Source organism: Montipora capricornis, chromosome 13 (genome assembly GCF_036669925.1).
Source record: "Montipora capricornis isolate CH-2021 chromosome 13, ASM3666992v2, whole genome shotgun sequence".
Lineage (NCBI taxonomy): Eukaryota > Metazoa > Cnidaria > Anthozoa > Scleractinia > Acroporidae > Montipora > Montipora capricornis.
Genome location: NC_090895.1, coordinates 12,741,536 through 12,759,035, shown reverse-complemented (window position 1 = coordinate 12,759,035; position 17,500 = coordinate 12,741,536). Strand labels below are relative to the sequence as shown.

General features: G+C 38.1%; 2 protein-coding genes across 5 annotated transcripts in view; one reads left to right on the top strand and one right to left on the bottom strand.

Moving 5' to 3' along the window:
* LOC138029295 (uncharacterized) overlaps nt 1–13,643 on the top strand; it is a 35,501-nt gene extending 21,858 nt beyond the window's left edge. Inside the window, exons 2-5 of one of the 3 annotated variants that reach the window (XM_068877018.1) lie at nt 9,687–9,887; nt 11,438–11,636; nt 11,788–12,009; nt 12,641–13,643. In XM_068877018.1, coding sequence (XP_068733119.1) covers nt 11,454–11,636; nt 11,788–12,009; nt 12,641–12,844 — 609 coding nt within the window. In that variant the 5' untranslated portion in view covers nt 9,687–9,887; nt 11,438–11,453 and the 3' untranslated portion in view covers nt 12,845–13,643. The remainder of the gene's footprint in view (nt 1–9,686; nt 9,888–11,437; nt 11,637–11,787; nt 12,010–12,640) is intronic. The other 2 variants (XM_068877017.1, XR_011127855.1) reach the window with 2 other exon arrangements.
* Nucleotides 13,194–16,081, bottom strand: LOC138029296 (uncharacterized). 2 transcript variants are annotated; one of them, XR_011127856.1, is made up of 3 exons: nt 14,987–15,127; nt 14,444–14,527; nt 13,194–13,700 (listed from the first exon to the last, which is right to left on the bottom strand). XR_011127856.1 is itself a non-coding variant. In XM_068877019.1 (3 exons), the coding sequence occupies exons 2-3, from the start codon at nt 15,211–15,213 to the stop codon at nt 14,724–14,726; spliced, it is 408 nt and encodes a 135-aa protein (XP_068733120.1). In that variant the 5' UTR covers nt 15,214; nt 16,076–16,081; the 3' UTR covers nt 14,611–14,723. The 2 variants fall into 2 exon arrangements, 1 of the variants encoding a protein (XP_068733120.1); XM_068877019.1 differs by lacking the exons at nt 13,194–13,700; nt 14,444–14,527 and adding exons at nt 14,611–14,904; nt 16,076–16,081 and having other exon boundaries at nt 14,987–15,214.
* Nucleotides 16,082–17,500: the final 1,419 nt, after the last annotated feature.

Below are 17,500 nucleotides of genomic sequence, written 5' to 3'. Positions count from 1 at the left end.
ATTATTTTTACATTCCTTGCAAAACCAAAATTGATTAATATGTTAAAGCGGAAATGAGGGATGGGGGTTTGTGTTTCTGGGTCTTGTTCTGTCAACCAAAATGCCCTTCCATTCACTTACAGTTCCACAACAGCCTTAAGCATTTTAAAAGCAGTTCTAAAGGACTTAATAAGTCTAGATCTTGAGATAAAATTGATTAAAATGACAAACGCAACTAGATTCATTTTGACCACGTTTCGACATCGTCCGATGTCATCATCAGGCAATGAATTTTAATCGGATGAAGCATAACTTATAGTACAAGAAGAATAGAACAATAGAACAATATATGCAATAGTACGCTAACAATAAATGTGAATTCTAAGTAAATCGTTTTGCCCTGACAGAGTCTGACTGCACATTAAGTGATGGTTTCAATTCTTTGATGTAGAACATCTCATGAATTAAGCAGTCAAATTTTGATGCACATTTCTTTATGACACTAAAACTCGCCGCTGGAGGTGCTGTTGTTTGGTCATGATCTGCTAGGCGATGCCTCCCGATAGAAGATTGCTGACACTGTATGCTTGAAAGGCTCTCGTCTTGCCCATCTGTACGGTTTGCCTAAGACACACAAGGAAAATCTTTCAGTACGTCCCATCTTGTCTTCGACTGCTACGCACAACTACACTCTAGCGAAGTGGTTAGATGATAAGCTAAAAATACTATCCATTAACAACTACACAATTTCTGACACACTCATGTTTGCTGAACAGTTGAAAGAGCTCTCCTTCAATGATGATGACATCTTGGTTTTGTATGATGTGACGTCACTATTCACGAATGTACCGCTTGACTACAGGATAGACCTGCTTGTGGAAAAATCCTTTAAAGACAACTGGTTTTGTGCGACATATGATCTGACCATCTCTAAACAAGATCTTTCTGAACTGCTAAAAATCGCCACCAAAGACCAGCTATTTCAGTGTAATGACAATCTATACCTACAAACTGATGGAGTTGCCATGGGCTCCCTGTTAGAGCCTCTATTAGCTAATGTATTCCTGTGTCATGTGGAGGAGATGCTAGAACAAGAAGACAAACTTCTGTCATTCTGCAGACGATACGTGGACGATACCTTGGTTGTCATAAGAGATGTAGCTGAAGCAGAACAGTTCCTAAGTACGCTAAATAACAGTCATCCATCTATTCAATTTACAATGGAGCTAGTGGTAAACAACACACTACCCTTCCTTGGCATGCTTTTGATGAAACAAAGAAGTAAGATTACCACAAGCGTATACAGAAAAACTACCAGCAAAGGCCTCTTGTTGCACTACCAGAGTCATGTGGACAACAAATACAAGAAATCTCTACTCAAGACAATGCTTCACTGGGCGTACAGTCTGTCCTCAATGACCGAGCTGTTTAAAAAAGAATGTGAAAACATAAGATCAATTTTTCACAAGCTACGATACCCGTCTGAATTGATTGAAGCAACCATCCGTAACTTTATCAATATATCAGATGTCGAATCACAATCTGCTAGCAATAATAAAAACACCATTAGAATCATCTTGCCATTTATTGACCAAAAACCAGCCGATGTTGTGAAGCGCCAACTTACTCAGCTAAATAAGAAACTGGATATAGATCTACAGCCAGTTTTTGTCAGCCGCAAGCTCGAGGATGTCCTTAAATTCCGTGAGCCCAAACCATCATTAGTCAGTCAACAACTAGTCATCTATAAATTTCAATGTGGCTCGTGTGATGCAAGCTATGTTGGCTATACAGCTCGTCACTTGCATCAACGAATTGAGGAACATAGATACTCAGCTATTGGGAGGCATCGCCTAGCAGATCATGGCCAAACAACAGCACCCCCAGCGGCAAGTTTTAGTGTCATAAAGAAATGCGCATCGAAATTTGACTGCTTAATTCACGAGATGTTCTACATCAAAGAATTGAAACCATCACTTAATGTGCAGTCAGACTCTGTCAGGGCAAAACTATTTACTTAGAATTCACATTTATTGTTAGCGTATCTAAAGGACTTAACCATAATAATTTGGGCATTTGAAATGCTGAACTCCAAATTCAGATTTAAAAATAGTTTATAGTACCACACAGATACTTTCACTAGGCATGTGCACCTTTTGATCTGAGAGGTCAATACCTCCCATATTCTGACTGTAATAATTATTACAAATGTCTGATGGCTGGGTGACAGCTGTCTTCTGCCATTTGTTTGCCTCTTTTACAGATCTTTCCTGAATTGCGTGTTGACCATTTTGCCATGGTCTACGTGGTTTGTGCCTCTCTGTCAATACACACTTTCTACTCTCTTCAAGTCTCTTCATTGTGAGAATCTGTTATGTCCCCTGGGAGCCCTTTTCTGTTTGATTGCACTGTCCCACAGGCTAGTATGCCTAGCCCTTCAAGGTATTTGAAAAATGGCACTGAGGTTTAATAGTTAATAGCCTTCGACAAAAATGCTTCCATAGGGCTGGGCCCATGACTGCTTTTCTTGCAATATCTGTCTGCATCACACCATTATCTTTTCCAGTATACATGTATATTTTGCTGACGAGTCCATAGCCAGAACTTGCCTTGGCAAGAGTGAAACACTTCATTCCAAAGTGACCAGGCTTGATGGGAATGAACTGGTAAAAATAGGTCCTATCTTTGAACTTGACGCAGGTTTCATTCATGCATAGTGATGTTTTCACAACATGCATTTTGTTGAGTACTGTAGGAGTTGCAGGACCCTAGCGGAGTTCAAGAAAGCAATTGCAATTTTGAGAGAGCAAAATAATTATGATCCATGTGTTATATATTAAATGGAATGAAAATTAACTGGTTCACTCTTACGAAGGGCTAATGCTCGAAACGTCAGCTTTTAGAATCCATGTATGGTGGTCAATTTACATTATCAACTCTGTTGATAAATGCAATTTTTTGGTTAATTTTAACTCTGCGTGGATGTGGGCCTTGAAGTACACAAGAGCCTAAATTACTATCACAAACAGACAGACTCGGAGATGGGGTAAAAATCACTTACTGCAAAGCTACATGTACAAAAACTTGTAGCACCTGAAACACCCGGGAGAGGTGGGTGGGACGCTTGATGAAGGGGATGGAGAGAGTCTGTTTGTGATGGAATGGAGAATTTTAAACTTATGGTCAGAGTAAGATATACTAAATAGGCGCCACTCTTCCAATCGCCTTGTGCTCTTATAAACACGGTAGGAGATCCAGCGAATGTCGCGCCTCCTTTATGAAATCTGTGCGACGAGTATTGAGTGGGATTTTAATCCAATAGCCGAAAGCGAAGCCTTAATAAATGCATTATACTGGTGTGCCAGAATAGGTCTGGTTACTCCCTGTGCATTACAAACAAATAAAGGGGAACAAGGCGGTAGCCGAAACCTGGCTAAATACTCTTCGAGGGCTGTTACAGAGAAAAGAGGTGAGCCAGGGATACGATAGCCTGCGAACAGCAGACGCATTTCCGGTCGTCGCTTCTCTCCCTCCGAAAAATAGCGTCTGCCATCTCGAGCTCCAAGACGATTTCCGTGACGTCAGTATTTCTTCACCAATCAGAATTCAGCTCTTATTTTTGTGGAGCTAACACGCATGGGCTTTACATGGCTACGTGGCTTTACGTGGAGATCTCGATATACGCGAGAAAACCAAAATGGCGAAAGATAAGGAGAGTTCGCTGGACCACGCGTTTGTCAAAGTATGCGATATTTTTGGCTTTGAGAAGCTTAACAAGCACCAGGAAGAAGCAATTCGACAAGTAGTGGAACTGAAAGTCGATGTGTATGTCAATTTGCCGACTGGTTATGGAAAGTCTGTTGTGTTCCAAGCTTTACCTACGGTATTTGCTTCGGTAGATAAATGCGAGAAGAATATTGTAATTGTGATTTCTCCATTAATTAATCTTATGAAAGATCAAGTGAGCCGTCTTTCTTTGCTTGGAGTAAGCGCAATATCGCTGAGTGATATCAGTGCGGCGGTGGAGATAAAAAAGGTGGAGAGTGGAGAATTCTCTATTGTTTACGGATCACCTGAATCTTGGCTTGGCGACATTAGATGGTGAAGAATGTTGGCAAGCGAAACCTACAGATCCTATGTGAGAGCAGTTGCCGTGGTTGAAGCGCACGTGATTTGCCATTGGTAAGAAATATTATTATCGCTTCAATGAGGTTATTCTTTCATCGTTCTGGACTCCCGGGGAATAGAATTAATAGTTTTAAATGAAAGGTTTTCGTATACAAATGCATATTTAGCATGATCTTACCCTAATGTCACACAGTTGACATTGGTTCACACGATTTCTTCAAGAGAATAAAGAGAGTTATTTCTGTATGATGCAATTGCAAGTGTCATAATTGAAGCTATAATACACTGGTAGTGACCAAGTAATCAAAAGGGTAACTCAAATGTAATGCATCATTTATTGTTTTTCTAGGGGGAAATCGAAGAGCAACAACCTTGCAGCCTTTAGAGTGTGGTTCTCTCGGTTACATGAGATGCGTTCATTATTACCATGCACTCCATTTGTTGCCCTTACTGCTACAGCCACTAAAGATACTAGAGACACAATTTTTGAAGTACTCATCATGAAAGAGCCTCACATTGTTGAGGAAAATCCAAACAAACCCAACATTGCATATGTTGTTAAGTACACGGAAAGGAATGCTCGCCTTTCAGATTATTTTCATTGGATAGCCAAAGAGGTAATTGACAAACACTCCATGGCTACTAGAACAATAATTTATTGTGGGCTAAAATTTATGTTGACCCACAGAACAAAGATCTAGAAAGAGTGGTTCTTGAAATGTTACATTCTTGCAGCCCCAAGTCAAATAAAGATCTCATTCTTGAGTCATTTCAGTGTGATGAAGGACACATCTGTATTCTTGTTGCTACAATTGCATTCGGTATGGGTGTGGATTGTAAGAAGGTCTATCGGACAATCCATTTTGGCCCAGCCAAAAATGTAGAAAGCTACTTGCAAGAGAGTGGCAGAGCAGGAAGGGATGGCTCTCAGTGCACTGCTTATCTGCTCTACCAAGGAATGCAACTTATTCATGTGGACCAGGACATAAAGAGTTACATAAAATCAAATGGCTGCCGACGTAAGCAATTGCTGCAATATTTTGATGTGGATTGTTCTCCACACCTTTGCTGTGACAACTGTTCAGTCATGTGTGAATGTGGCACATATGAATGCAAACCTCTTGCCAAACCCTCTCTGTAGAGCTGACCTCCATCTCAATTCAAAAAGAAAACTGTCATCTACAGAGGAACAGAAAACTACACTGGTAAATAAACTGGCTGCATATCACAAGAAGTTGCACACGAAGAGATGCAAGTGGGAAAATGAAATTTTTCACCAACCCCAAGTTTTTGCTTGGATTTTCTGATCTGCAAATTCAACAAGTTGCGGAACACTGTAATGAATTGTTTTCTGTGTCGGACATTTGTACTGTGGTGGAGATATGGGATATGCAGCATGCATTTGAAATTCATTCAGTCATGCAAGAAGTATTTGGAGACATGTAAGACAGAACTGAGTTCAGAAGATGAATGTTCCGATGAAGAGAGTGACTTTCTTGGAAATGATTGGAATGATCTTGTTGTGGACGATGAACATGCTAATATGGTTATTGACAATCTCAGCTTTTCTCAGTGGGATGAGTCAGCAGATGAATCTGCTGATGAGCAATTAGACGCAGGTGTTCCATTTGCTGCTTTAAACGCAGTTTTAAATTTGAGTTTTGATGCAGTGTTGAACAAATGATACAGTGTTCAAATCATGAATGTAAATTTTGAAACAAAGTTGTGGACAATGTAAATATTGCAGTACTGTTGAGCCAACAAGACTTCTAATAATTTCCTGCATTGATTCAGAGGGATATTAACAGTGGAATATGAGGTGCTTTTCTTTTGACATTGAGGACAGACACATTTTTTGACTTTCCAATGGCATCTGCTTGTACAGGTGTACCCAATAGAGAGATCAAAGTTTAAACAGGTGATATATATAACACTTTTTGAACATATATAGAATGTCTTGGTCCAGAGTTAATTTCAGACATTTTCGAGGGAATGGGTGTAATGTGCAGTCACATTTAGAAACCTGAAGGATATATGGTAATCTCACCTCTCAGAGTCAATCATTCATTTACATGTATGGAATGAATTTTAATTTTTCAGAATTTTTACAAAGTCAGTGTTTAGCATCCTGTCCAGACCTTTTTTAAAAATAGATTTTCTGTTACAGATGAAATTTTCTAATCAGTTTTATTGGGGCTCACATATCATTTGACGGTTTAAAAAGCGGTATAAAGATCATCTCCTCAAATGTCAGTCATAGTTTTGCATTTCCAACTAAATTTCACTCTGTAATCATATTTATTATTGTTTTCTGACTTTTCTGTAAGTAATTTTTAATGCGACATCTCCATTCCGTTTTCATAACACTTTTTGCCTTGTGAATTAGTTTAGTCTTAATTATTAGTTGTCTCCTTCGTTCCATTCTTTAGTTGTAAGTAAGCAGCAGCCAACTCGAAAGCTTTGCTACTTTGGCTGTTGCACACTAACTCATAAATTGTAAGCACAATTATATACCTTCTATTATATTGTTTTCTATAGTTTCTTTTTCTTCTTCTTTTTTTATTCTTCTTGAATAGTGTGAATAAAGGTTGTTGTTGTTGTTGTTGTTGTTTCAAAAATAACATCAAAATAAATATTTACCACATAACACCCTCATTTCAATCACTGAATATTATTATCTTTAATTCTTTACCAGTCAGGTACAATTTCATTCTTGTTATAGCCTGTTCCAGGCATTTAGATACATGTAAGGTGCAGTTGAGAATTCATAATAAGGTGAAAAGGGGAAGCATTTAACTCGCCCCTAACTATCTGGGCCTGGTTCCTCAAAAGATAGTTACATTGAACCCAGGATTAAGCTAAATTTCAGGCAATGTTTTCTCGTCTAAAAACATGAGCCTTCTCTATGACATACAGTAACAATAACACAAAATGTTACCCTACACAATGCATAGGAATGTAAAATACAAAAACAGATCAAAATTTGTATCCTGGATTAACACTTATCGACCTTTCAGGAACCGGGCCCGGAGGTCTGTAACAGAGTATTCGTGTTAGAAAATTCCCAAATAATTTTTTCTTTTACAAATTTAATATAACTTATTGTACACTCAAACCTTTAAGTCCTGCTACTATGTGCATCACCCCTGTTTACTTTTGTTCATAAAGGAAAAAAAAGTAATGAATAATTGGACCCAACTTTATTCTTATATGTTCATTTACTCTTCTATGAATTGCATAAAAGTTATTGACAGCCCAGTAGATCTTATAGTTAGGTTACATGCATTATTCTAAGCATTGCTAAGGTAATAATTTTATAAAAATAGCATCCATTGTTACTACTTTTACTTGCACACATTTGATAGTCCATTTTTACTTCAAAATGTACCATTTTCCATGAATTTCATGAATAATTTGGGCTTAGAGACAAAGAAAATTGAAAATCATTTTAACCTGAATTTAATTTTGACCTGTAACATAATTTATATTCCCTAATTTTGATCCAAGCCAAAAATTTTACAAACACTTTAAAAGTAGGTGTGGAATCAAAGAGCTAAAAGAAGCCCATTGAATACCCCAGCCTTTTTTTCAGGGAAAGGGTTCTTCAAACATCATGCTTAATTTTTGTTTTGAAAAGACTTTTTTTTACTTAAGTTTCAAATGACCAGAAGCAATGAAAGAAGTCATTACCTAGCCTTGACACCTGAAGAAAACTTTTTTTTGTGATCATTTAACCATGCATACATCTTTGACATGTCTAGGTTTACCAAAGCATCTCTTTCAAAACCCTTGAAATGCCTGTAACTACAACCCTCTTGGTATTTGAAAACTTCACTTTCATTTAGTTTTTTCAACAGTGCATCTAAGTCAACTACAGGAAAACGTTGAATATGCTTTCCTGAGCGTATAAACCGCTGAAGAAGTCTGTCCACCTTTCCACTAATGTTCCTGACAGGTTTCTCAGCATGGCAGATTCTTGATACTGCCTTCTCTGAGAGGTTTGCTCCAATGTTACAGTAGCCTTGCTTGTTGAAATTGTTACTATGCTCGACTTCTAGGTCATGTCAAATGTTGTTTCGAAGACCTCCATGATTGTTAACAGTCCTGTTTCACACAAAGATCTCTGACTCCTTCTGGCTTAAACCATTCACCAAGAGCGGCTGGTACAGGCTCTCCAGTGCATACTTGGTGCTGTGTGGGTCATCTGCTTTACATAGAAGCATTAGATACTTGTATTGTCTCATGATCCGCTGGCCATCCCCTTCTGAGACAGCATCCAAAAAGTTCATAAAGAAAAGTCCTTCTGAGAGAAGTGCAGCATTGTAATTAAAAACATCATCACTACTTTTGGACGCCTGGTCTGTGGTTGTGGATGAAGTTGCGGTTGTCACTTCTTCTATTACAACTGGTGGATCATGACTTAATTCATGTCTTCTCTTGCTCTTGCCATTGTATTTGAAGGATGTCTTACACGCTGGAAACCTACAAGGGAAACGGCCATCCTCATTAACATCCAAACATCTTTGAATTTCCCTTCTTTCCTCATCTGACACCAGTTCTTGCAAAGAACTGTTCATCATTGCTTCATCAATAACAATTTCATCCACAATCATACCAGCAGCTTTGTGTAAGAACTGGAGCCTTTGCAATTTGTTCCAGTTAGGAAGGTCCTCTGGGAAAGGGTAATGCATTGGTTTTTCGTCTTTGCTTTTTAAGCCAAGAACATGAAATGCAGCTGCCAAAATCCTGGCTTTCACCTCAATCAAGAAATTGCTATCTGGTTGGTAGGCGGAGTGTGGATTCTCTCTCACATTTCTCCTGTTAATAAGGTTTCTGTCTGCAAATAGGGTGCAATGGTCATCTGAAGAACTCCCTGAGTAAAATCTTCTAAATAGTAACTGCAAATAAATCATATAAAACAATGTTACAGTAATGGTTTCTACAATGATTATAACAAAGTATTGATATAGTTTTGGATAAAATCTACATACAGTACAAAAGAGTACTAAAGTGGTGACATCATAAAAATTAAATTTCGGAAATTATGGGTTTTGTCAGGATATTTTGAAAGAACAATGCCCAACAGGCCTACTTGCCAAAAAATTAATGACCTTTTCGGGGCAAATTGCCAGTGAGATATTAGCCCAGTTATGTTAAGAAAACTCCAAATAAACCCTTCTAATTTTTCTTGGGTCAAACCCAAAAAAAATTAGAAGGGTTTGTATGGAGTTATCAGAGCATAAGTGGCTAATATCTCAGATACAATGTGCCCCAAAATACTATGACATCACCACTTTAGTACTCCATATGGAGCCTAGATAAATATTAATGATGGGAAGGATTATATCATAAGCAAGCAGTTGCTTTAAATGTAAAGTAGTAGTAGTAGGAATCTTTTTCAAACAGATTTAATCAGTTATTGTCTGTAATTAAGATTTGATAGATCAAGTGAAGTTTGGGATACATGTATATTTCAAAGGGTTAGGAAAGGTCATGCATCTTTGCAAGTTTAAGGTCACCAATATTCTCGCTTTTCTGGTAAGACATTCTTAATGATAATAATTTTTACACTTTTTAAGGCACACGTTCTTTACCTCAAGTATCTTGACCCCTGTGTGCCAGTCACCAAGCTGCATGGTAAACCCCTCAAGGCGGTCTTCAGCTGTATGACCATTGGACACTGAATGTATTGCATTCACAGCTCTTTCAACAGATAGCTGATCCCCCGTGCATATCTGACTAGCAAATTTCTTCTCGCCTTGAATAGTTACATTAGGCAGGTATGTTTGGAAATGTTGCAGGATATCAATCATGTCTTCAGTCAGGTTTTCATTTTTAAATAACACACCCATTGGAAGCTGAAATGAATAATTTATTGACATTACCACATTTAAAATTCACCATTAAAATCCTATGTTAATTTGTTATTGTTCATTGCCATTGCTTTACTAAATAGTAATGTGACTCACTTGAAACTTGAGGGGAAAATAATACCTTATTACAGGTGAAACTCAGAACTTGCTTGCTCTTTCAATCAGCCTTAGGTTATTCAAAGCAAATAATCCTGTTGTATATTACTCAAATAATAGTCCCCCATAAATGTTTTTCTCACTGCAGTTATGTTATCATGAGAGTATATTTTGACAGGAAATTTCATTGAAATATACAGGATAATATTTTACATGATATCAGAGGCTGTGCACATTTTTTACTAGGCTACAGGAAACATCTATACCAATCTTATTATTCTGGTACTAAACTATCTGGAAGTTCCATAAAAAAATTTCACACCTAGTCCTCTGTTCCAACCCCCTCTATTACCACCAGGCTTTTCAGTGGGTTAGCAAGGTGTAACTGTATATTTCGGTGTGGCCACACATTTACAGTTAAATAGTCGCAAGTAATTGTTGTGACTAAAATTGAATTGCTTCATTCGTGATGCATGAAAGCAGATATTAAAGGGGAAAACTTTGAAAACCAGTACAAAAGCAGAACTTTAGCAACATGAAAGTACCCAAAGGAAAAAAGAATAACTTTCAACATCTGACTTTTTGGCCATCTCATTGGAATACTTGTGAGGAATATGGAATACACACACATCCTTGAGAGCTGAAAAACAATCTAAATGCTCCACAAGAACTCTTGATATTAAAACTGTGTAGTTGTGACGCTGAAACTTCTGATCGTCAACAGTGGGAAACAATTTAAGATTTGAAAGGGAAGTAATGTCCCTTGGTAAAGTCTACAACCTCCAGAAACTCTGTTCATTATTAGAGACATTTAGCACCACGTTTTTCGTTATCACGGCTGACGTGAGACTGCAGTTTGAGGTTTGACGTTTGCCGTTTGAGGTATAATCCTCAATGTACTTTAGCAAAGGGTCGTTCCGTCAAGTCAAAACGGGAAGAAACGCAAGGAATTTTGGGTTATAAACACTTCAAAATGGCGGCTGCAGGTGCCAGGTAACGTCTGAACACTTACAACTTATGCCACAACAATTATAGTCGCTTTCAGAATTTAACACTGTTTTCAAGTTCCAATGTGATTTACCTCTTAGACACGATTTTAATGACATTCTTGAGGTGATGGTCTATGAAGACAGCAGTGATGACTCTAGTAGTAGTAGCAACGGTGACGACTTAGATTTGCTTCTCGTCGATACAATGTTCCCTTCAACCGTTAAGTTGGACTTTCCACGGATAAAGCTGATCGACCTTAGTGATGCACAGTGTGAAGCCATGTTTAGGAAAGTATTAAGCTTTTGTGCATAACTGTTCCTTTATTTTATGCACGGATACTGGGGTCCTGAATGGTATTATGTCATCCACAGGTTTCAAAAAGAAGACATGGAACGCCTGTTACATGCATTGGAATTACCAGCATATTATGAATGTGTACAAAGAACCAAGTGTACAGGAATGGAAGCCCTCATGATTCTACTGAGAAGACTTGTGTACCCCAATCGATGGTGCGACCTTGTTCCAGTGTTTGGAAGGGATGAACCTCAACTCAGTCTTATTTTCAACAAAGTAATGAAGCAATGAAACAATAAAACAATACTATAGTCACACTCGAAGTCAAAAATCAAGCAGCCCTGTGCAAATGTAATGACTGGTGGCAGAGTCAACTTGTGTAATTGCCAAAACATGTAATGATTGTTTTTTTATTTCTCTATGGTAGGTGATGGATGATATCTATGAGCGGTTCAATCATTTGCTCACGTCATTAGACCTAGTTTGGCTAGATCCAGAGTTGTTCTCTCAGGCAGTTGAAGCAAAAGGTGCCCCCTTACACCAGTGCTGGGGGTTTATTGATGGGACACCAAGGCCTATTGCACGCCCTATAAGAAATCAGAGAATTATGTTCAGTGGACACAAGAGAACACATTGTTTAAAATTTCAGGTGTGTGGATTGTTTTTGGTTTGAGCCCCGTTAGACCATCGTATACACCTCAGTTATATCTAGGTGATCGCCATTGTCCTTGTTGTCTGGATAATCTTGTGTCCCATAAGCATTTTTCCCGTGCATGGTTATCTTAAATAACCTGAACACATGGTTTAAGAAAACGAAGGCGACCAGAGAGTTACAGAATATGGAAACCAGCCCTAAGAGGCAACAATTTGATGCAGGAAAAGGGTAGCCAGGTCCCTTTTTTTGTCAGAGAAAAAGCTGATATATTTTAAGTGTTGAGCCCCTTACTGTAAAGTATCTGCAGCAGAGTACGTGAAACTTGTTATTAAGGACAGAGTGTTTTTATCTATGTAAGGATTGGAGGTACTTCCAGTGACAGGGTTGTGCGAAACCCTTTTCTGGGAAGGGGGGAGACTTTCTTGGAGTTGACAAAGCATTGTATAGGGGTTATCAACCTTTTGGTCTGGTTGTGGCCTAAAGAACGTTCCTTATTATTTGTCTGTATTTGCATATTACCTTAAAATTTATTATGATTTTGTATGAACATGCCTCCCTTCCCTTTCAAGTTATTAAGATTTAATAAATAGGATGTATTTTAATACAAGTACATGTTCACTTTCAGTCAGTACAAGCACCAAATGGCATTATTGCTCACATGTTTGGCCCCATAGAGGGACGAAGGCATGATGCCTTTATGCTTGGGGTCAGTGGTCTTGCTGATAAGCTTGAAAGACTTCAGACACCGACGGGAGAACCATATGTCATATATGGTGACCCTGCATATGGAATAACCCGCAACATTCTAGCACCATTTCGTGGAGTCTGATTGACAAATGATGAGCAGTTGTTCAACACTCAAATGAGCAAAGTAAGAACATGTGTTGAGTGGGGCTTTGGCAAAATATGCCAAAACTTTGCCTTCATGGATTTCAAAAAAAACCTGAGAGTTTTGCTTCAGCCAGTTGGAAAGTACTATTTAGTTGCTTCTATCTTGGTGAACTGCCACACATGCCTGTATGGGTCCCAAACAAGAACCTACTTTAACCTAGAACCACCATCTCTTGAAAGATATCTTTCAAACCACTAGTCTAGTGGTTTAAAAGATATCTTTCAAGAGATTGTGCTTCTGACAGTAGTGCATAACCTTCAAACTACAGTGTAAAATACAAAAGATATTTAAGGAAAGAAATAAGTGTATTTTTAATAGAACTATGCTCCGAGCAAATCGAGCAAGGCACATGTAACATCAATAAAACATTCATTTATGGCCCTGGCTATAACCTCTCTGCGTAATTTGAATGTTATAAATGGTTGTGTAAAATCCTAAAAAATGAAAGCTTTTTGTTGTTGTTGTTGTTGTTGTTTTTTTTTTTTAATAATGAAGAAAGAGAACCAAGATCAACATGAATGTCAAGAAAACATTTTCTGAAAATCAGCAGCTCAGGTTCAACAACGATCTTTTAACAGGGACAGCAGAGCCCTTCTTTCTTCAATTTCCAACTCCACTCTAGCTCTTCGTTCCTCTGCTTCTGCAGCATACTTCTCTTTGGCAAATTCAAGTTCCATTCTCCTTACATCAAGCTCCTCCTTTTTAAATTCTGCTTTTTGGGTATATTTATTAGCTAACATCTCCATTGCAGACAACTTGCTACAGCGACGCTTGGTCTTCTTTTTTGGACGACCTACATAATTTAATTTTTCAAAGGATCATTTAAAAAAAAATATTTTATGCATAAGTGATGATTATAATTCTGAATACTTGCAGTCGCAAAAAGGGAATACTTTCCTTTGTCTGTAATATGTTACAACTTCTTAATTTCAATGTATTTGAGAAGACAATCTTAGTTCTGAATTGGGTGAGATGTGTGTTCAATCATCTACTGTAGATTTTTTCCTGCCAATGGACACCATGTTAGCCACACAAATTAACAGGAGGATATGCTCAGCTGGAAACTGGATAAAGATGTGTTATAGTTCTATGTGATCCTTGGTTTGTTTTACTCTCTTTTGTTTTAAACACTTGATATGCACAAACAAATAAAATAATACTTCAACCAAGGATAAAATTGAACCCCAACATACATTAACCTTACATGACTTACAAGCCCTGGAATGACTAATTGTTTGGCACAGACATGCATCCCAATTGATTAAGGCAGTTTGTTCCTGTGGATTCCTATTTTATAAACCTTTTTGGCTATCTTATAAGTACAAAGGGAGTAGCCTTATAGACTTTAACAAAGAACAAAGACCACAAAGAGTGCCAAGCTAAATGGCCAGTTCAAGTCTTGCATACACTTTACTTAGAAACTCATACATGTAGGTTGTCTTTAGTGCCTGTATGAAAAATTAATGGCTCTGATTTTGCCTTAAACTGATGCAGTCCATTAATCTGTGGAATATTTTAAATTCCTACTTGACATACCTTTTGTAGCTGTGCTCTGATCACTATCACTTCCAGCAGAATCTGAAGTATCAGACTCACTGACTGACTTCTCACTACGGCGTTCTAAAATAAAGGAAATTCATGGATCAGAGGTTGTTACCGGAGTGAGTGGCTTACAAAAATATCAAGGGTTATACATATCCTGCAAGTCCTTTTGCACCTCTTGAGCATGTATCTGAACTTCTTCCATAATAACAGGACTAATACCAACACAGCAACTCTGCTATCTACAAACTAAAATAATCTACTTCTCTAAATATTAACTTGCTAATCTTTCAACAGCTGCTTTTCTCATCTCTTCACCCTTTTTCCTGTCCTCCTCTTCCTTCTTTTTCTTGTCCTGTTTTTCTTTCTTTTTCAACTCAGCAGTATCTCTCCTAAATGCTAATATATCCTCACAGAGCTGGTTTAGTTCAGTAAACTCCTCCTCTGTGCCTGATCTTTAAGATAAAATAAACATTTCTTATAAGCAAAAACAGAAATCCTCACATGTTGTGAGGTTTAATGACTGTTAATTCCTACCTCTTTAAAGTCTTGGCATTCTCCTCCTTGTACCTATCAAGTATTCTGTCCATTCTCTCTCTGCAACCTCTCCCTTTAAGTTCCACTTGTTTTGCCTCTGTAGAAAACGCCTCGCTCAGTCGCTTGGCTATACCTTCCCATTCTTGTGGTTTCTCAGGCATGTACTGAGCAACCTCTTTGGCCAATGCAAGGTCGTGGCGTGTTTCTGGCCAGCGAAAGGGTGCCATACTGTAGAATTAAAAAGGCCTTATCAGATATAAACTCCTCTTGACGCGTCAGAACTCTTAAAAGTGTGTTTTGAACAGCAAGCTTTATTTTCTTAACTTTAAGCAGCATTTCACACCATTATACAAATGTGGTTGTCTTTCAATTCACATTATGGCATGATGAACACTTATAACCATTGAATTCTAATGAAGTAACTAAGAACTTCAAAGCAGTAGCCAGCAAAGCAGTAGCCATCAGAAGAAAGACATTCACATATGCTACTGTTATGTTTACAATCATTTTCAAGCTACAGTCTATCACAGGAACCTGACAAAAATGCTGAAATATCTTATGTGAAATTACACAGCTAAATATTTTCTCCAAGACACAGAAATGGGTACACAAAAATAATAAATAGCGCAAATTTAAATTTTTCAGAGGCAAGTGCCTCGCTTCGCCTCATACTGGCTACGGCCCTGAACTTTTTGAGCAGAATTCACTGTTGCTGGTTAATACTATACACTCTTTATAATTATGTCTCCACTTCAGAAAAGAAAGTGTTTCTTCAGGGGAAATTCCTTGGATAACCTCAGACACCGATCATACACAACAGTTAGATCACACTAAACAAACAATCCCACCGAAAGCAAAATGCCTGGAGAACATGTTTTCACTTGCTGCGGCCGCCATATTGAATTCGTGAACAGCAGCAGCGTTATTTTTCATTCAACAACAATTACATCGGTGGCCGTTCTTTCGCCCTAATTTTCACTTTAACATGTAAAAAAGAACTTACTCTAAGTGATTCGTGTCTTTGTACGTGACATAAATGTAAATATGAGGCTAAAAACTTTGCCGTAAATGACTTACGTGAAAACCTACCTCTTCGCGTTGAAGACACCGGTTCAAAACCGCAGACGTCACTTCAGAGCCATATCACGTGATTTCTTCGCGTTCGCCGTCAGAGGGTTTCGCCGAAAAACCTGGTGCTAAATGTCTCTATTATCTTGTGGTTGACCCAATGAAAATCCAAGTTTTGGTTGTCTTTGGTCATATGCCTGCACTCACGCTTTCCATCAATATTATCAAACGCAATAGCAAAACCAGGATGCATGTTCTTCTTAGCTTGTTTTAGTTCACATTTGGCTTTTGTAGCATCATCAGCACACTGCTGGGTACATGGTTGTTCATTTGAACTGCAACTGTCAGTAATTGCCACTACCTTCCTTGTGTGTTCCTGTACAACTTCCTCCTCATTGGACATTTTTTTTTTGTAAGTCCAGAATTTCCTGACCATGATTTTCACCTAACACATCAAATTTTGCACAAACTTTTGCGGCTGAACAGGTGACCTTCATCTTGGATAATCTGCCAAAGGTTGCCTTGTAACGAAAGAGCAAGAGATCAAAATTTTGATTATATTGTTTGTTCTAAAAAATCTACAAGTATTAAGAAATATTAATATCTACAATGCCACGACCCCTCTTCACACTGATAGCCATAAAAAAAAGAATTCACCTTCCCTTGATTCAAGGAAAGTCTATTGTGTAACTGATAAATGTCTGTATGAAACAAAACTATATGAATCACTTTTACAGCTGATTTAATTAATATTAAAAAAATAATTAAGTTAGTTTTAACTCGACTTTCAAAAGCCCTTGTAGGTGCAAAATAATCTATGACTTGTCTTACCTGCAAAGATCGTGATTTGATAAGGATTCCAAGAACTGTTGCACAGCCATTCATGTGTGAGTTTCGCTGCTTTAACAGGATCGACCCTGGGACTGCTATGCTAGGAAGCCATTCTGGAGCAATCACCTTTAGAGTAGTTGTAGCACATGTCATTAGAAAGGCATAGAAGATAGGCGCTCTTTCTTTCCATTCAAGACAGTTTCTCGAAATCAAAGTTTACAATCTCTTCCTTCTTGTTGGCTCTTAACATGGAAGGTTGTTTTCTGCTACAGATACCATTAATTTGCGACGTCATTAGCTGGAGAACTTTTTCCAAGACAATTTTCTTGAGTTTAACATTCTTCAGTATTGCTTTGGCAATGCGCTGTTCGAAACCGGAGGCAATCGCCTTTCCAAGAACTGCAAGGTCATCGTTTAATTCCTTTCGCACAGTTTTGCTGGGATATTCAACGGAAAGATATACTTTCGTTTCGGTGATCGATCGTTCTGAAATCTCGCGCGGCGTCTTTGGTGATGATACTTCACTCACTGCATGTGGCAAAGACCTCGACAGTCTCATCCATCTTATTAACACTGAACTTCCTAAGATATATGACTGGCTTTGTGCAAATAAGT

What these genes read in the sequence shown, in the direction of transcription:
- LOC138029296 (XM_068877019.1), bottom strand. Translation starts at nt 15,213, where the DNA reads ATGGCACCCTTTCGCTGGCCAGAAACACGCCACGACCTTGCATTGGCC. An exon ending in AATGCCAAGACTTTAAAGAG is followed by an intron (nt 14,905 to 14,986) that starts GTAGGAATTAAC and finishes TTTATCTTAAAG; the next exon opens with ATCAGGCACAGAGGAGGAGT.